We start from the raw sequence: 20,751 nt of genomic DNA, 5'->3' as shown, positions 1-20,751 counted from the left end.
ATGTGTGAGCGGGCGGCGCGCCTCTGCAGGGCCGGCGCGCACAGACTGCTCCGGGAGCCGCCGCCGCAGAGCCGGGCGCTGGGGGGGCTGCTCCGTTGGGTGGGAGCCAGGATGGGCGAACCCCGGGAGCCGCTGGCCGACGGGCCGGGGGCCGCCACCGGCCACGGGCTCTGTCCCACGCCGCCCCCGCCCCCGTCCCCGCCCCGGAGGGGGACTTCGGTCATCCTGGACGTGAGTAGCGCGGACCCTCTCCGGGACCCCTCCCCGGCCAGGGCTGCCTCCTCCCCCCTGCTCCTGTTCCCCCCTGAAGCCCCCCCCCGCCTCTCCCCGTCCCTCCACCGTCCCCCTACGGTCTCACAGCTCTGATCCCCGCACGATTTTAGCTCCCCCTTCTCATCTATCTCCGGTTCCTTGCTCCCCTGATTCCATCCTTCAGGATCCCCATGGAACCCTTTCTTTTTCCCAGGGGCTCTCTCTCCTCCCTCCTCTCCCCAGATCAGGTCCTGCTCCTTTCCCCTCCGGGGGGATGCTCGGTCCCCACTTCCCTGCCTCTCTGCCCCCACCCCCACTCGCCTCCTTTCCCAAGTCTGAGCTCCGATCGGCTCCCCGTCCTATTCCTCTGATCTGCAGCCTCTCCATCTCAGCCCTTCCCCAAAGCTAGACACCCTGACCGGGACAGTCCCTTCCTGCCGCTCCCCCCACAGTCTCTCCAGAGTTCCTCCCCCTTCTGGTAGGACTGCTGACTCCCTCTCCCCAATTTCTCCTCTTCTCCTCGGACCTGGTCCCCAGCCTGGACACCTCCCCTCCACCGCCCGCATTTAGAAATCTGCTTAGATGGGGTCGGGTTTAAGGGGCCGGCTGGGGAATGCCGAGGGCAGGTGGTTTGGGTCGGTGTAGACTTAGTGGCTATGGAGCAGGATCGAGGGGGTAGATTTCTGGGGTCTCCTTCCCTTCTCACGCCTTTTCCCCCCAGCAGTGGGGGACTTATATGGGGGCAGAAAGCGTACATCTGTGTGGGGAGGCGGAAGAGAGAGAGATTGAAGAGAGAGAACCCAGACCCTTCCTTGTTCCCCACCTTTTAGGGACTACTCCAGCATTTTCTCTGGGAGTCCTGGGGGTGAGGCCGTATTTCGCTCTAAGTATTCCCTAGTTGGTCAGAGCTGGCGTTGGGATGGAAGCACCGAACAGGAAGGTTCGGCTCCAGATCTTCTTTGTAAATCCGAACAAGTCATTTTCCTTCAGTCATTTATAAAAAGAGCGTTTGATTGGATGGCCTATGGCATTCCACTTTCTAAGATTCTGCCTGTTTGAAGGGACGGGATTTTGTCGGGCAGCATCTCTTACCCTCTCCCCCTCCTCGGAAATCAGATATTTTGACTGACAGAAAATGGCTCTTAGGCTGGAAACCCAGGCTAGTCAAGGAATGAGGATTTCGAAGCACACAGACCATCCAGGCAGGAAATCGTGGTGGGAAAAGACCGAGGTCCCCGATGTTGCTCTAAGGAAATTTATCCTTTGAAGATCTTTGGATTCCTAAGGGATGGCGGTGGTAGCAGTAATATTTCTATAGCATTTAGATAGCATTTTCCTACAACTCTGTCAAATACATGGGGCAAGTATTCATATCCCCATTTTATGGATGAGTAAACTGAGGCTCGCAGCAGGGAAGTTACTTGTCAATGTCACACAAGTATTGGAATTGGGATTCGAACTCAGGTCTTTCCAGTGTATCATACTGCCGGTCTTCCCCCACCCCTTTGAACCTCTGTTTCTCTTCTACTCTCTCAAGTCCTACAGGAGGCCCTCTGGCAGCTCACCCAGTCACAGAAGCAGTAGATCCTGTGTAGCTGAATATCTAGTCTTTCTTCCAGACTTCAAAGACTACTTGGGATATGTGCCATTCCTTCTCTGACAGAGACCAAAGTGATCCCCAATGCTCGGAAATTTGGGGTCCCCTAGCACTCGAGTTACTCCCCTTTCCCACTTTTCACAGAGTACCAGGAGAGAGAGAATCAGCATTGGACTATTCTGATGTTTAGTGCTTGGGGCCGGGAGCAACCATTTGCTCAACTAAGTCAAGGAAGCCCCTATTTATAACCCAGATTTGGGGGAGAGAGAAAAAAAAATAAAACAGTTCCCAGTCTACTTCTAATTCTCAGCACATAGTAGGGTTTAATAAAAGATAATTACTGACTCACTGACTCTTCCCTGTGCCCAAAACTACCTTCTGAGAATGCCCCCCTACTAATGGCTGCTAAGTACCATAGTGGAGAGAGCACCAGAAGGGAGGACGACCTGGGTTCAAATATTAGCTGTGTCACTGGCAAGTTACTTTTGTTCTGCTTGCAACTGCTTTGCAGTTTCTTCCTCCACAAAATGGGGATGATGATAATAACAGCACCTTCATCATGGGAATCTGAGGAATATTTGAAAAGTGCTTTGAAAACCTTAAGACCCTTTGTGTAAATAAAGGCCTCCTTTCTGCCTCTTGCCTGCACCTTGCTGGAGCTCCATCACAATTCTGGCTCAGCCCCTGGGAGAAGCAGGGACTCCTGAAGTTTCCCATGGTACCCAGAGGAGAATCCATCCTTTGTACACATGAGTGTGAGGGTGCCGCCTTCACCCATAGGCACAGTAGAAAATCCTTTCTATGGTTTGGCTGGAAGGGGAAACTCAAGCTAAAATGTTTCCCTACCTATCTTTCGTGGTACCTAAAATTCCACCATTAGGTACTCATTTCTTGGGATTTTTTCCAGGATTCTCTTTTTATCAAAACAGAGGAAATTGAGGAGGAATAATAGAAGGCTAGCAATTAGTCCCACTTTACAGTTTTATCTGGGGCTATTTGTATAGGGGGATATGCGTGTCTATGTCACTGTGTTAATTGTGTAGCTGTGACTTCCACATACATGTATATATGAATATGAATGTCTGTGACCATATCTCTAGGTGAGTGATATTCTGTGAGTGTAGAATATATATGTTTCGGACACTGTACATACATGCTTTGAGCCATCTTACTTCCTTGGCCCTCCAGGTTTCCCCATCAGGTAGATAAAAGGATTTGGGTGACAGGCCCTGGCCAAAGGGAAATGGGAGTGTTCCTCTTCTCCCCAAAATTAACCTAGACATTTTTCCTCTTTGCAGATTTTCCGCCGGGCTGACAAAAATGGTGAGTACTCCCTTACAAAAGGAAAAGGGGGGAGTTCCTAGTTCAGATGTTCTTAACCTGGAATCTGTGAACTTATTACTGGGTTTTTTTTTTTTGATGACTATATTTTAGTATAGTTGACTTCCCTTATAAACTTGAAAATTTCAATTTGTGCATTTACAAATAAGATTCTGGGAAGGGTTCCATAGGTTTCCCCAAACTACTCAAAAGGTCCAGAATATTAAAAAAAAACCTAACCCCCCAAATCAGAAAACAAAACAAAGAAGAAAAAAAAACCCAGTTAAAGACTCCTATGCAGAGGCACTGAACCTGGAACATTGGTCCAAGATGGGATCAGTATAGCCGGTATAGAGCCAGGATATTCCATCCTTGCAGACCTATGGTAGGCTCACCTGTGACTTCATGAGGGGAAGGACCTGATTGGGGCTGAGCCAGTGAGATAAAGGCTTGGCTGGGGGACATTTGGACAACTCAGTGAATCATGGGGAGCACAGCAGAAAGGGATCAAGGAGGGAGACATGAAGACTGGGCTGGGTGGATGACAGCACAATTGAGAAGCAGACTTAGGGATGAACTGCTCTGAATGATGTCCTAAGGGTTGGGGCTTGATTTAGTCTTTTTTTCTCCCTGACTTTTTCCCTTGCCCTACCAAAGTCTTCCTCTAATACCACCCCCATCTTGAGAATAACCTGCCCTATCAAAGACTATTTCAGCAGAGTCCTTCCGGGTTGGGAAGGGTTTTAAATATGGGACTATTCCAGAACATAGATGTATTTCTGGTTGGAGGACTAACCTAGTTAAGCTCAGAGAAAGCTAATTACCATATTGGCCTTTGGGAAATTAATGTTTTTGGCCACAGCGACTCTGGACACTGGACTTGAGTCAGGAAGACCTAGTTTCAAATGCCCACAGAAGATGCTTTCTTGCTGTGTGACCCTAGGCACATCACTTAACCTCTCTGGGTCTCATTAAATGAAGGGACCGGACTTAATTCCCAGCTCTAAAACGATGCTCCTGTGATTCTTGAAGAGGTTGTGATTAATGCCAGAGTGGAGAGCACCCACACTGATGAAATAACAGGTCGTTAAAGTATCTGGGCCCCTTAGCCCCACCTCCCCCACTCCCACCCTCTTGCAGGAGCTGAGCTGTTCCCAGCCTCAGTTCCACTGAGCATGAAGTAGGAGGGGAGGTGAAACCCTGGGCTTAAGCTGAAGCTGGAATTGGAGTTCTCTTTGGGGGGCATGGGGAGAAGGCGTGGTTGGTAAGACTGCCATGAACCCACAGAGCTCCCTACTGAGCCTTGGCTGGTGGGGGCAGGGGTACAGAAGGGCAGAATCATCATGCATGAAAAATAAAGCGAAATAAAAGCCATCCCCCAAAATGGGCATCTTGGGTGAGAGTGGGAGCAGCTTCTGAGTGCATTCTTGCCCCTTCCCCCACCTGGTTTCTCAAGAACAGAAACAACAGAGAAATAAATTAAAAGGCAAATACCATCAGCAAGTATTACTTTTCCATTCCACCATTGTGAAGAAGGGAATATTGGGAAAAGGGGGATTCCTTCACTCCTTGCTTTAATCCCCTTTTCTCCCTGTAGGGGCACCCACTCAAGTACCTACCTTTCCCCACCACTTTCCCCTTCTCCCTTTCATTTTCTCCTCCATCCCCTCCCACACTGCCTTCTTTCCCCATCTCTGCTCCTGTAAACTTGCTGGTTTAACTCTAAAGTCAGGTGTTGTACTGACATAGCGTAGGAATCTAGAGGGAAAGAGTCCTCTCTCTACACTGGGCCGGACCTGAAAATCAAGCCCAGACCCAAACTCGATCTCCCTCCTCAGGTCGATTACATTTTTAGCTAGGAAGAGAGTTAACACACACGTGAAACTGTGAGAAGACAACCAGAAGCAGCATGGTATAGGGAAAAGAATGCTGGGAGTCAGGTTCGGGTCCTTGCTCAGCCACTAATCTGCTGTGTGGTTTTGAGAAACTTACTCCATCTCTCTGGGCCACAGCCGCATCCTTTGGGGTACTAATAATCTAATTTCCTTGGTTGCCTCCTCCAGCCAAAGGTTAGAAGCTCCAGTCGACCAATATAAAGAAACACGAGGCTTGGGTTTCTTAAAAGACTTCCTATCCAGTTGCCTCTGTTCCCCCTATCCTACTGACTTACTAAACAAATCAACAACTCAACAAAACATCATTAACTGGTTACTAGGTTTGGTCACTGTGCTAAGAGTTGGGGCACAAAGGCAAAAAAGAATAGGTCTTGAAGGAATTGACATTCTAATGAGGGAAGATACCATTCTAAGGGAGCTGAAAAGGGAGAGGAGGGAGGGAATAAATGTTGGTTGATTGGTTGGTTGGGAAGTGGTGAAGAAAAAAAATCTAAGAATTAGGAGCCTGGAGAGAAAAGAAATGAACACTGTTATCTTGACCCTCTCCTTACAATGGAGGTTCAGGAAGGAATTGGTCAATCAATCAAAGGAAGGGGCGCCAGGCTTGGAGTGGTTTCCCTAGGTGAGAAGGCTGCTGTGCTACAATGGAGAAGCAGAGATGCAGCTATAGAGGGATGAAGGACAGGGACAATGGGATCATGAAGTGGGAGCTCGTGGGAATCTGAACGGAAAGAGACCTGCTCCCCCCATTGTGCCACAAAGGTGCTCTGGCTTGGGTGGGCAAGGAGGAAAGTCTTCACTAGAGATTGAGAATGATAGTGGTGATGCTGATGGGGGGATAGTGGTGATGAAGATGATCATGGTGACGGTGATGCTGATGGGATGATAATGATGATGAAGATGATGCTGATGGGGGTGGTAGTGATAATGAAGATGATGATGGTGATGGTGATGGTGATGGTAATGCTGATGAGAGTGATAGTGATAATGATGATGGTGGTGATGATGAATTGGGTGATAATGATGGTTGTGGTGGTGATAATGGAGATAATGTTAGTCAGCATTTATAGCACTTGAAGGTTTACCAAGAGCTTTTCCTATGGCACCACAATCTTGTGAGGTGAGTGTTATTTCCATTTCAGAGATGTGACAAACTGAGGTTGACAGAAATTAATGTAATTTGCCCAGGGCCACACATCTAAGAAATATCTAAGGGAAGATTTGAACTGAGATCTTCCCGGCTCCAAATTCAGCCCTCTGGTCATTGCTACCCCCAATTCTGTGAGGGCAGATCCTGTTTCATTTTGATTTCTTTTTCTCCAAGGTTCAGTGGCACATAGTAAAATCCTAGTGAATGCTAATTAAACTGACGAGATGAAAGGGCTGGAAGAAAGGAAGAAGGGGACATGAGAAGGAAGAAAAGAAAGCCTCCTTGGACCATAGATTTAAACCCCAAAAGCACGTTAGAAGTCATGTCTTCCAACTTCCTCATTTTATTTAAGCCGAGGAAACCCAGGACCAGGGAGGTGAAAGTGACTTTTCCCACGTCACTAAATGGTGAATGGCTGAGATTTTTACCCAAGTGTTCATATTTCAACATCTAATGCTCTTCTCTCTGGGGAGCTAAAAGTCGGGTTGAGAAAAACTTTGGGAAGGTGTGGAGGAGCAATAGGAAAGATGTTTGCTGAATTGTGAGTCCCTTTCTTATGGTCTTTAAAGCTATTTTTGACCACCAGTGTGTGTGACTACACGTGAGAGGCAGTTCGTCCCTTCCCCACCACAGACCAGTATTTCATTTTCATTGTGTTTCTTCCATCTCATTAGAAGGCTCAGGAACACTGGGTCACAGGCTATGATTTCTCAGGAATTTAATGGGCTCATTAGACAAAGAAGGCGGAGAGGGAGGAGAGAGAAGATGGTTGAACAGCCTTTTTGATGAGAGAAATTCCCCCACTGGTTTCTTGAGCCTGAGGGGCAGAGATTGCTCTCTCCTCAGCCTTGACAGCTTCATTTCCCTCAGAAGCCAGATACAGCTATTGCAGAAGGGTTAAATTCATGGCACTGTTACTATGGTAGTTTCCCCAGCCATCTCTGAATTGCAGGGCATGCATAACTATGTCTGTAAGAGAGAGAACTGGAAGGAACCTTAGTTATCATCCATCATCCAAGCTATTTATCTCTCCCTTTTTAAATAAATTGCATTGAGATCTTTTGTTTTTACATCATCTGTATTTCCCAATGCGGCTCTCCCTTCTTCATTTCTTATACTGAGAAATAAAAATAAGAGGGGAAAACATAGTCCATCATAACTAACCAATATGCTAAAAAATTAAAAAAAAAAAGTCAAACATTAACATGTGTGCAATGTTCCCCACTCATAGTCCCTCATTTCTTCAAAGCATAACTTGGTCTTCAGTGGTTTGATTGTTTTGTGTTTTTTTTTAATGTTTCCATTGATTAGTCATTGTGGATATTGTTTTCTCAATTCTATCGACTTACATTCATGTGTCTTCTCCGCATTCATTGTATTTCCTGCTCTGCATTCATTGCACTTAGCATTACTTACAACTCAGTAATATTCCATTACATTCATGTACCACCACTTGTTTCACTAATCTCCAATTGAGGGGTATGAGCTCTGTTTCTTAGCTACCGGCCCCCCAAAAATGCTGTTATAAATATCCAAGTTTCTCATTTCATAGTGAAGGGAAATAACTTATCCCAGATCAAAAGAGAATCAGGTCCAAAACTCAGTCAGGGATTCTGATGGCTCTCCACTAGACCCTGCCATAGATTTTTTGAAGCAAAGACCCAGGTCACCAATGTATCCAGTCTATCATCCTATCACATAAGAATCCTTAAAAAGTTTTAAAGACTAATCAATAGTTAAATTTTTCTAGTCATTTGGCCCTCAGGTATCTATTGACTCCTACTCTGTACCTGAAAAATAATAATTTACTCTTTCCTTTGAAACTTCCAAAGTGAAGGGAAATTCACTGTGTTCCCCATTGTACTTTTGGGCAGCTCTACTTGCTAGGAAGTTTTTCTTTACTCTGTCCCTTAAGTCTGTGAGTTAATCAATGTGTGTGAAAAATTAAAGCAATGAAGACCACAATCCATCCCCTCATCCTGAGTGACTGAGTCTGGCTAGCATAGTAGATAGAACAAAGAACTCAAAGTGAAGAAAACTTGCCTTCGACACTGACTAGCTGTGTGACCTTAGCAAATCCTTTCACTTTTCTGTGTCTCGGTCTCCATAAAATGAGGATTAATAATACCTCCCTCCCAGACTTGTGAGGATCAATTGAACTAACATATGTAAAGGGATATGTTAGTGGTAGCTATTATTATTTCTTGTCCAAGTCCTCCCAAAAATTCTCCAAAAATCTTCCATTTTTGTAACATCCATCCCCTGATTCCAGTTCTGCCTTCTGAGATCCAAGCAGAATAATTCAAAAACCCTTTTCATATTATCCTCGAAAATAACTCTCCATATTCCCCAAGTCTTCTCTTTGTGGTTGTTCAAGTCACGTATGACTTTCCTTGCACAGCTATGCAGTGGTTTTCTATTTCCTTCTCCAATCTATTTTACTGATGAGAGAACTGAGACAAACAGAGTTAAGTGACTTGCCCAGGGTCATACAGCTAATAAGTGTCTGAGGCTGGATTTGAACTCTGGCACTCTATCCACTGCTCCACCTAACTGCACTTGTCTACTTCTTTTAATTAGCTCACGTGTGACATAATCCCCAGTCCCTTCACCATTCTCATTTGTCTTCCTTTTGATGTTCTCTAGTTTATCAATTTCTTTCCTAAACTTTGGAGGCAAATGTAATAATCCAGAGTTGATGTGCCCAGGGCCTTGGGAAGAGTTACAACAGGATAAGCACAAAGACAAGGCTTCATAGCAGGAGTGTCCTGGACATTTTAGCTCTCATAATTTAGCCTTAGGTCATTATCTTTTCCTGCTCTTCCTCCTACTTCTCCTTTTCTTCTTTCTCTTTCCATCCTTCTTAACTCCATCTTCTGATGAAGCTTTCCTATTTGCCCACACAAGCCAAAGTTCCCTTTCGATAAAATGGTGGGAAGGAGGTCTCCCCCTCTTCAAATTCCTACCTAGGTCCTATCTAATGCTTTCCATTGTCCCCCTCCATCTCTGTCATTGTTCTCTGGACCGACACCTGGCTCTCTATACTCCATTCTCTAACGGCATCCTTCTCGCTCTGGAAGACTACTTTTTTCCTAACATTCCTTCCTCTGATCAAATATTCCCCAAATTTTCATTTTAAGAAAAATACAAACATTAACCACATTCACTACTCCTTTTTTCTTTAGGCTCCACTCCTGACTCTTTGGACTTCTTTCTCCATCATGCTCTATTTGGGGTACCTTCTTCCATCTTTCCCCCCATTTTTAGCTCTTTTTTCTATGTTGACTTTTCTCATCTTCTTAAGGAAAGGGATAGTATTTCTTTTTGTGTGTGTGTCCCAGTGCTTAGCATATAGTAATCACTTAATGAGTGCTAATTGACTTATTTTGAGTTTGCAATCTCCTAGAATCCCCCCAGATCTTTTCCCCACAAGCTGCTATTCAGTCATGTCTCCTACATCTTCTATTCATGTGCTTATGGTTTTTCCCCAAACCCAAATGTAAGACTTTGCTTTTATCCCTATTAAATTTCAGCTGCTTAACTTTGGCTTATTGTCTGAATCTGTCTCAGTCTTTTTTGGGTCTTGATATCCCACTTGTAAAGCATCCCCCCTAGCTTCCTACCGCCTCCAAATTGGATAGCCATGCCATATACTGCTTTATCCAAGTCATTAGTAAAAATATTAAACTGCTCAGGGCTGAGGGCCCATTTGGTTGAAGGCCACCTTCCTAGTTGGCACTGAATAATTAATAGCTTCTCTTTGTATCCAGTCACTCAACCATTTCCAAATCTGCCTAACCTCTGTCATCTGACCCACAATCTCTCCATCTTTTCTACAAGAATCACATAAAAGACCATCACATGCTTTACTTACATATAGGCAAAGCATACCCATAGTAACCCAGCTAGTAAATTTGTCAGAAGAGGAAATGATTGCTCTGACCAGAGTGATCCCCAATTCCTTTGTAGATATTCATCAATTATCTATTTAATAATACATTTTATATTTTCCCCCCAGGAATAAAAGTCTAGCTTAATGATGTCCTTATTTCTATTCTTATCTTCTTCAGATGAATGGAGACTAGTTAAGGCAGAGATTGTCTTTCATTCTGCTTTTATATCCCCAATCCCCTGTACAGTAACAGTGCCTTTCTTTTAGAAAAATTCTTACTGAATTGAACTGAATTGACTTCTTGTTGCAAACTCTATTCTCCTTTTAAAAAAAATTATGGTAAAATTTGATCTTCTCCAATCTCATGGTACCTTTCTAGTTCCCTAAGATCTTTCAAATGTCAGTGAAAGTGACTCAGTAGTCACATTCAGTACCGAAAAAAAATCTGTTTTTCAGTATCTTGGGAGGCAGCTTGTCTGACCGTGCTGACTTGAATTCATCAAAGGCAACGAGGTGCTTCTTATTAGTCATTGATGTTCTGTGCTTTCCAGTCCAAACATCATTTGCCTTTGCAAAGAAAACAGAAGCAAAAGGAGAGTTAAGTGATTCTGCCTTCTGTCGTTCCCCTCTATTCCAGCCATTGGATGTACCCCATTTTTTTGATTCTTCTCTTTTCCCTAAGAATAGCTTCAAATTCCCCACAATTTCTGGTCTGTTGGAGCTTCTTGTTTAGATATGGATGGACCCAGCCTCATTTAAATGTTATAAGATTTCAGGAAAAGGGAAATCTTTGTGGTCTAGAATAGTCAGGGAAGGCTTCCCAAAGTGTCACGTCCAGTTCTTCATGATCCTACTTAGGGTCTTCTTGGCAAAGATACTGGAGTGGTTTGCCATCTCCCTCTCCAACCCATTTTACAGATAAAGAAACTGAGGCAAATAGTTAAGTAAATTATCCAGGGTCTCACAGATAGCAAGTCTCTGAGGCTAGATTTGAACTTTGAAAATAGATCCAAGCCTAACTGGAATAAAAAAGGGTGGCTACAAAATTATCAGTAACTACAAGACCTTTGGGATTTTAGGGATGTTGGAAATGAGGAAGAAGGGAAAAGACCAAGACAAACCAGGCTTTCTGACCAGATTGGCAGAGAAAGCAATTGTACCTGTCATTGAAGGAAATTGGAAAGTCACAGAGTGGAGCTCATTTTGTGGTGTTAGACACTTGATATGTCTGATTTTAGACATGGCCACTTAGAGAAATATTTGGAGTGAGAAAAGGCCTTAGACATTATCTGTCTAGTCCAACCTTCCTACTTTCCAAATAGGAAAATTGAAGGGACAAAGAATTTTCCCTGATTCTAATGGAAACTTTGTGGGTCTCAGTATCAAATGAGATATTTGTTAAAAACAAACAACAACAACAACAACAATAACAACAACAACAATTACAGTGTTTGAAATGTAGTAGGCACTATATAAATGCTTATACCCTTAAGTAATGTTTAAAAAGTTTAAGAAACAATTTCTGGGTAATCTGTCCTTTTATTAATTTTATTAATTAAATTATATATATTCTGCCTAGAATATAGTAGGCACTATATAAATGCTTATACCCTTAAGTGATGTTTAAAAAGTTTAAGAAACAATTTCTGGGTAATCAGTCCTTTTATTAATTTTATTAATTAAATTATATATATTCTGCCTAGAATATAGTAGGCACTATATAAATGCTTATACCCTTAAGTGATGTTTAAAAAGTTTAAGAAACAATTTCTGGGTAATCAGTCATTTTATTAATTTTATTAATTAAATTATATATATTCTGCCTAGAATATAGTAGGCACTATATAAATGCTTATACCCTTAAGTGATGTTTAAAAAGTTTAAGAAACAATTTCTGGGTAATCAGTCATTTTATTAATTAAATTATATATATTCTGCCTAGAATATAGTAGGCACTATATAAATGCTTATACCCTTAAGGGATGTTTAAAAAGTTTAAGAAACAATTTCTGGGTAATCAGTCATTTTATTAATTAAATTATATATAATTATATATATTATATAATCATTATATATATATATATATATATATATATATATATATATATGTCCTGTGCCTGGAATACAGTAGGTACTATATAAATGCTTACATCCTTTAGTGATGTTTAAAAAGTTCAAGAAACAATTTCTGGGTATTCAGTAATTTTATTAATTAAATTATATATATTATATAATCATTATGAATAATATTATTATATATAATATGTAAATGAAATTATTAAGAAATAATAAATATTTTACTCAACATTTAATTCAAAAATTTATTTGACATTCTCCAATGCCAAAGACCCTCGAAGCACTGGAATTAGAGTGTATATGCCTTTGGGTGTTGCTGAGGGTGGCAATCAACTCTGGTCCACAAAGACTGAGAGAATAAATATTACATGAGAAGTGAGCTCACTCCAATTAGGGGCTGAGAGAATGACATCATATCACTCTTAAACAAAGAGACTATCTCTACCTCCAGATCCCCCAGCTTTGGACAATCTAGACAAAGGATCCGCCTTCATCCAAACTTGTTTGAATGGAACTCAATAGACAGGAATTCACCTTAGATAAGATGGTCTAGGTGGGGTGAATTTGTGGCAGAGGTCAGCAAATTGAACAAGGAATAGGGCTGGGTGGGGGGGAGCTGCCTTTCCTCCATAATTGGTTATTAATAATCATTTCTCTCACTTTCCTTCTCCTGACTGAAATGGAGCCAGATTGAAGCTATTGTTTGGGGTCGGGGAAAAATGCTATAAAAGGGAAGATGCCTGTTGGGGAAGGTAGAGAAATGACTTAGCCACCCCAGAAAAGTCCGTCATGTCGCAGCCTCCAGAGACGATGGGAAATGCTGTCCCACAGTATGAACTTGTGTGTGTGTGTGTGTGTGTGTGTGTGTGTGTGTGTGTATGTGTGTTTTGTGTGAAAATAAGGAGCCTGGTGCTGGAAAGATCAGAGCCCCCGAAGCTGCCAGCCCCAGCTCGTTAGGGAAGCTGCCATTCCAGCTTGTTAGGAAAGGCACCCGTCCCACTCCATCACCTCGGACACACTTGAATACTCTCACACTTGAAGTTGATCCTATGTAAGGATGTCAGCTTCAGGGTCCGCTCAAGCTATTTCACTGTCTTGTAGCCTTCCACCTAATTAAATGTGGATTCATTAGGCTGTGTCTGGTCACTCTCCGTCTGGGTTCTTCTTGTTATCTCTGACCATTCCGATGGGACACCAGACAGAGATACAGTTAGGAAGGGAGGGAAAGAGATGCAAGAGGAGATGGAGGTCCTGGGTCATGGTTCCTCCCCTTTTCCCAAGTGGAGCCCTTTAGGGAGTCCACCAGAGTGCTTTTGACATCCCCTTTCTTTGAGTCTGGAGCCTAACTGGTTTCTGGAATATATACATATATAATATATATTATAACTCAGAACTCAGAACATAGAAGGTAGCTTCTGAAAGCATATGAGAAAAGATCTCTTTCCCCATCACTATTGGTAGTAGACTCAGCTTTCATACCGGGAATGTGAAGTACAATAGACATTTATACTTTATCCTGGAGGTAATAGGGAGCCACCAAAGACTTTTGAGCAGAGGCGTGACATAGCTGGATCTATTTATAACAAAGATAACACTGGTAGTAGTCTGGTGGGTAGACTGAGGTGGGAGAGAGTAGAGGGGATAAATTCTTCGAGACAGCTATCTGCAATAATCCAGGCAGGTGGTAATAAGGGCCTTTTCTGGGGATGATGGCAGTGGAATCAGAGAAGAGGAAATTAATCTGACTGATGTTGAGATAGGACCTGATATTGATTGGCTACCGATGCATGAATGGAAAAGTATATGCAAAGCACTTTGAGCTCAAGGAATTAACACTGGACTTGGTACATTGTAGGTGCTTAATAAATATTTATTGACTGACTGATTCATATTCTAATTAAAGTGGGGAGGAAGGTGTAGATAACAACAAATAAAGGAGATTTTAACTGTAAGTGGGAAAGAAAAATCTCATGGATCTTTGAGTAACAAAAAGGGAAAAAATCTAACACAAACTCAAGATTTAGAATCCAGTATCCGGATGAATAGTGGTGACCATAGACAGGTCCAATCAGTAGTGAGAGAAGTTTAGGGAAGAAAGATAATGAGATAACAGGTCAGCTGGAGATGTCAAAGTTGTGCCTTGAGAAGCAGAAAACAATGGATGGATTTCCTAGTTAATGAAGGAAAGATTCAGCTCTGGAGTAATTAACGCCCTTCTGCCCAATCCCTGATGTCTGTCGGAGACTGCTAGGGTCCTTCTCCCCAATTATCCAAGACAACCAGAGGCCCCTCTTAGTGGGGTTGTCTCTGATCTCATTAAGAAGGATGGGGGGGGGATTCCAACAGCTCTGCCTACCGGTCCCTGAGGGTAACAGGAGAGAAAGGAGGCAGAAGAAACTAAAGTGGGAGGGGAGGGGAGGCAAGGCGCCTGAGGATGAGCAGATGGAGCTCGGAGTCTGTGTATCCTGTGTACCCATCTCTATTATGGGGCCATCTCCCTGGAGGAGAAAAGCCAGACACCCAATTAGATTGGAAGTCATGGAGGCAATTGGTTAGACCAGAAATAAACCCAAGAACTCCTGCTCCTGGAGCCCGACTTAGGCTGAGAAAAACAAGAGTGTGGTGCTGATGTTGAGCCCTTGTGTGTTAAGCATTTGCTTCTGAGCCCCTTGGAAATCTTACTCAAATTCCCCATGTCTTTGCAGACCCCTGAAGCATTCAGAATGAGTTCTGGCTTCATGGGCAGAGGAGGATTACTCCATGAAGGTCTGGGCAAAGGACTTTTCCTAATGGGAGGCAGCAGACAATGGAAAGAGCTGGGATTTTCGAGTGGGAGGCTCTAAGATTGAATCTTGCCTCAGATGCTTAGACATTGGGGGAATTACTCAGCCTCCCTAACTGTAAAATGAGGCTAAATGGTCTCTGAGGCCTTCTAGTTCTGGAGCTAGTCTGATGATTTATGTGTCTGCCGCCCAGAACTGCTGGATGAAAGCTAGATTGGACCTGGCCTCTTTTCCTGCTAAGAAAGTCTTTCTTAAGAGGGCCTGCCTTCCCTGAACCAGGGGACACAACAGTCTGAGGTAAGGGAGAACCACAAGGAGATAGACAGATGCAAGCACATTCTCTGCAGCCAGGCCTGGACTTTACTAAACTTGGGAAAGAGTTGATGTTAAGGAGTGAAATGCAGGATGCCCCTTTATTACAGATATGGGAGCCAGCTGAGAGTAGGAAGTAGAATGTATCCCTGTGACCCTAAATTAGTGATCTAGAACACACACCATGAAAGACAAGATTTGGGGGAAGCATTTGAAATTTGGGGGTCATCTATATATTGGGAGTATTACCTGGGGTTGGGGATTCTCTGTTGAGTGGAAATTATTTAGGTTTGAGCTTTTCTGGGTTTGGGAATTATCTATGTTGGAGGATTATTTTATGTGAGAGCATTACCTGGAGTTGGAGGATTCTCTGCTGAGTGGGAATTATTTAGGTTTGGGATTTTTTGAATTTAGTGATCATTGATAGTGTGAAAGTCATCTGTCAATTTGGGGATTATTTGTGATTGGGATTCTGGGTCTTTGGTGTTCATAAGACTGTCCATTCTCCTTGCTTCTTGATCCCAAAGGATCATAGTGTTTCTCTTTATCTCCCAATCCTTCATGCCTTATGACTTCTTTCTTTCAGATGATGGGAAGCTGTCCTTGGAAGAATTCCAGCTGTTTTTTTCGGATGGTGTCCTTAATGAAGAAGAACTCGAGAAGCTCTTTCACACAATTGACTCTGACAATACCAAGTGAGTCCTCACATTTCCCCAATATGGGGGTATCTAGAAATATATATATATACACACATATATGTATGTATATGTGTATATATATATGTATGTACATACATATATATTTATGTATGTGTATATATATATATATATATATATATATATATATATAAACACACACACACACACACACACACACACACACACACACACACACACACATAGCCTAGGTGTCCATGGCTTTGTGGCTACACTTATCAAAATGCATGGGTTTGGACAAGAAAATAGAAGAGCGAGACAGCCATTCTCATATGATTTTCAATTTTCCTCTCTAGTGAAAGGGAGGCCATGGGTAGCTTCCCTAATCTAAAAACAGCAGCTTGTCTAAAAAATGTTTTGCTTGACTTTTCAAGGGAATATAGATTACATTGGACAAGATCCATAGACTCTTAAGGGACCTTAGAGGACCCCCATTGCTTCCATTGTGACTGATGAGTCTCTATATCCAAAATCTTTCCCAGCCTCTTAAGAGAGAAGTCAGGATCCATTTCCTCAGTATGCTAATGGAAAAATAAAGGTCTGGAGGAAAGGAGGATAGAAAAAGGAATCTTCTAGGAACACATGGCTTGGGGTGATGGTGGGGTAGGTATGGTCCCAGAAGTCTGTTGCTACCTCACTGTGTCAAAGAGCCATACATAAATTGTTGAGATTACTAGGATCTGAGTAACCCAGCCCATAGACTCATATAAATCTTAGATTTATGAGGGATCTCAGTGGCTATCTCACCCTTGATTAAGAATCCTTCCAGCCACCTCCCCAACCAATGGCTCTCCTGGTGACCTCCAATAAAAGTTTATATCTGCTTCTTTCCTTTGGGACCATCCCGTCAGGTTCTCCCTAAGCCTCTGTTCTCCTGGATCATCATTCCTATTTCTTTCAAGAGATTACTACAGTGCACAGCCTCTAGTCTTCTCAGCTTTCTGGCTTCTCTTTGCTGACCCATGGCTTTCCAGAAACATGGAACCCAGAACCAGACAGGCTTTGAACAATGCAGAAGATAGCTGTCAGTCTTTCTAATCACACATACATATATATATACACGCATGTGTAAGAGATGGAGATTTGAAGGTGGAGCAGTGTAAAATAGGTTAACAATCAGGTCAAGATTAGAAAGAAGTTTAAGGACAGAAGAAGGGTTGATGGCTTGGAAAACAGGGAAAGGTAGAGAGGGGGTGAGAACCGAAAACACCTTTAGGGTCGGCTAAAGCACAGGGAGAGATGAAAGAAGAGGAGGTTTTCACTGTGAAGGTGGAACACCAGTGGGTAATAACATCCCTGGAGCTGAGGTGGGTAAATGTTTTATATATTTAGTATCTTTCTATGAGGGTCCTGAAGCTTCCTAAGTAGAAGGTTCCTTGCTCAGACATTTGATCACCATCCAGGTGAAACCGATTTTTCCTCCCCTATACAGGACAGTGTCCTGAGATCAAAGCTTCCCCTTCTGCTTCTTTGCAGACTCTTCCTGCATTTTCTGCATCACATCCTCTGGGACCACATATCCTGAATCATTTAGGATGAGTATGTCCAGAACCATTAAAGCTACAGGTGGAGAAAGTCACCATGATCCATACATATTTGCTGAGGTTAATTTGTGTCTAACTTTATACTTGGCCCTGTGAGGGATACAAAATAAATAAATAAACACTTCCTGCCCTCTTCAAGGTCGTAGTCTATTTGAGGAAACAAAACTTAGACAGATATGAAGACAATTAGCAATAGTATCAGACTGTTGGCTCTGTGACAGCAGAAACTATTCAATTCAAATCAGGAAACACTTCTTAAGCAACCTACTACTCTGTTCTAGGCTCTGAAGATAGAGCTACCATGAAATAGAGCATAGCCCCCAGGAATTTATTTTTGTATCCCCATCAGCACCTAGCATGCCAAATTAATATATAGATAAACAAATAAACAAACAAACGAATGAATGAATAAGCCAGAAAATGAATTGATTGATAAAGACAATAAATTCTGATTCCATCGGACCAGCCTTGTTGAATGGATGAATGACTGTTGGATATTGGACATTGACTGGACTGAATAAACCTCAGGAGAGGGGAAAGAAGAGGGATGCAATGAGAAATGTTGGTGTAAAAAGATTTAAACTTGAATTTTAAAAATCTTAGAGGTTACAACATATATAAATAAGTGAATTGTGGATGCACAGTCATAGAATTCAATTAACTCCTCTTAATAGAAGGATCTGATGCTCACACACTGTTCTGTAGATTTCATTTCAAGACTGGACAGCTCGTTTCTTTAGCCCCAAACTTGGACTTATTCATCCTTCCTTTCTGACTCCTTTATCTGCTCACACCTGCCTCTGAAGCTGCCTGAGTGACTTAGTGGTTCTGTTGCTCTTGGATTGCATTCAGTCATTCCTGATTAAGTCTCTCTCCCCCACGCTCATTTTCTCTTCTCCTTTTCCCTTACTCTTATCCTCAGATGGTGGTGGTTGTTTGTACTTCATTTTTGAAGAGGATCAACCATGGTCAGTCATTGAAGGATTAAATTACTTTCTGGCTGATTCCTGTAGGTCTTTCCCTTTAATTTAATCTCAGCCATTGCTTTCATGAGCCTCTGATCAGCTAGTCAGCCAGGCTCTCCCTGGTTGTCAGGGACAGCTCCCAGTCTCCTGGGCACCTGATTCCCCAGCCAACCGTCCAGCCAGGATCTCTCTGGTTTTCAGGGGCAGTTCTGACTTTCCTGGGCACCTGATTCCCCGGGCACCTGATTCCCCAGCCAACCGTCCAGCCAGGATCTCTCTGGTTTTCAGGGGCAGTTCTGACTTTCCTGGGCACCTGATTCCCCAGCCCACCAGTCCTGACTCTGTAGCTCTCCAGCCCTTTCTTCTGGCCCCCTCCAGCAGCCTTTGCTTCTTTCATCTCCTGCTGTTTTCTCTCTCCGGTTTCTAGACAACAAGTTCCCTCACTCTCCACATCCCCCTCTTTCTGAACTTCCACTTTCTCTCAGCAGTTTGCATCATGCTCTTTCATCTCTCCCCCCGTGGGGGATACGGTGGTGGGTAATTCTGCCTGCCTTGTCAAGGCCACCTGTCAAGCATTTCTGGCCGGAGTGGGAACAGAAGCTCACAGACGCTCCCATTTGCATCACTATTATTCCTGACCCCAACAAATGGGGCTGATCTCAAAGCCACGGCTCCTCTCCATTCAGAGTCCAGTCCATCCTGTTTCTCTCCTTGGGTGCTCAGTTCTAAAGGTGATGAGTCAGAAAGAACTCTGGTTTAAATGTGAAGATGCAGGACCTGGCTCTGCCATTTTCTAGTTAATTAACAACTGAATCCTGTGGTTCTGTTGCCCTTGGATTGGGTTCAGTCATTCCTGCTTAAGGCTCCTCCCCGAGTTCATTTTCTCTTCTCCTTTTCCCTTACTCTCATCCCCAAATGGTGATGGTTGTTTATTCTTCAGCATATGGGCAGTTGTTGAAGGAGCGGGTTTCCTCATCTGTAAAATGAAGGGGCTGAGCTTGGTGACCTCTGGGGTCCGGTCCAACTCTAACATTTTGTTGTTAGTATGGAACATACTCATGGAAGAGGCTCACCATTTTTCTCTCCCTTCTTCCCTCCCTCTGCAGCCATGTCTCTCTGAGAACTCTACAGATTTTAACCAGTCCTATGTGGAAATAATCCCTTCCTCCTTGTTCATTAGTCACTCTAATGGTAAATGGAAAACAAGAATTCTTTGTCCTTAAGTAGGATCTTCCCATCCCATAGAATTGTAGACTTAAACCTGGAAGGAACCTTAGAGATCATCAGATTCAACTCTGGTTTTGTAGATGAGGAAACCAAGTCCCATGGAGGTGGGATTTCACAGGATCACTCAGGGCAAGGATCTGAAGAAGTCTTCTTCATTCCAAGGCAGATCCACCCCACCGTGCTGACTCTTGGGTGCTACAAACTTCCCCCCCTTCATTTGGGATCCAAGCATGGGGTTCCATCCCAGGGTGCCCTGAGCTGATAGCTGAAAATGGGAAATCATTCTCCCTGTGGCCTCTCCCTGGGGTTGGGCAGATTCAGGTTTACTGACTCACCATTTTTCTCTCCCTTCTTTCCTCCCTCTGCAGCCATGTGGACACCAAAGAGCTCTGTGGTAGGTGCCCCTAGGGTTAATTGGGGTGGGATGGAGGACACCAGAGGGGAGCAGGGTGAAAAGCCAAAGATATCTATGGAAAGGAAGTTCCCAAACAAAACTAGATGGGCGGGCCTTGGAGAGAGGAAACAATGGGAGAAGGGGGCAAAAGGAGCTTCAGAATGCAGCTGGTAAGTGTAGGAGTTTCCCCAAAGCCAGTGCTGTCCGCATTTACTTTCCCACTGACACCCTTCAGTGCTCCCTTTGCCTGTTTCTCATCTGTGAATGCCTTCTATCATCTCCCCTAATTTAGGGCCATGGTCTTCCCTGTCATCTGAGGCAAGATCTGAGTGCCCTTTGCTCTCTTCCTCTAGATTACTTTGTGGACCACATGGGGGACTATGAGGATGTCCTAGCCTCCCTGGAGACCCTGAACCACTCCGTCCTGAAGGCCATGGGCTACACCAAGAAGGTGAGAACCGAGCCAACCTAAGGTGAGCTTTTATTGAGAGCTTACTCCCTGTACACCAGTCACTTAGCTGGCGAATGCAGAAACCGGGGGTCATTGGCTGGGTTCCCCAGGTCTGGAAGCCATTCCCCCATGAGCCACCCTTGCCTTCGGGGACCTACAAGCAAAGGGACAAGTATG

General features: G+C 43.6%; 1 protein-coding gene across 1 annotated transcript in view; it reads left to right on the top strand.

Moving 5' to 3' along the window:
• The window catches only part of NECAB2 (N-terminal EF-hand calcium binding protein 2), a 43,419-nt gene continuing 22,668 nt past the window's right edge, over positions 1–20,751 (top strand). Inside the window, exons 1-5 of the mRNA XM_074286356.1 lie at positions 1–231; positions 3,148–3,172; positions 15,864–15,972; positions 20,098–20,123; positions 20,477–20,574. Coding sequence (XP_074142457.1) covers positions 1–231; positions 3,148–3,172; positions 15,864–15,972; positions 20,098–20,123; positions 20,477–20,574 — 489 coding nt within the window. The remainder of the gene's footprint in view (positions 232–3,147; positions 3,173–15,863; positions 15,973–20,097; positions 20,124–20,476; positions 20,575–20,751) is intronic.

This window comes from Sminthopsis crassicaudata, chromosome 2 (genome assembly GCF_048593235.1).
Source record: "Sminthopsis crassicaudata isolate SCR6 chromosome 2, ASM4859323v1, whole genome shotgun sequence".
Taxonomy (NCBI): Eukaryota; Metazoa; Chordata; class Mammalia; order Dasyuromorphia; family Dasyuridae; genus Sminthopsis; species Sminthopsis crassicaudata.
This window is presented reverse-complemented; position numbering and strand designations above follow the sequence as displayed.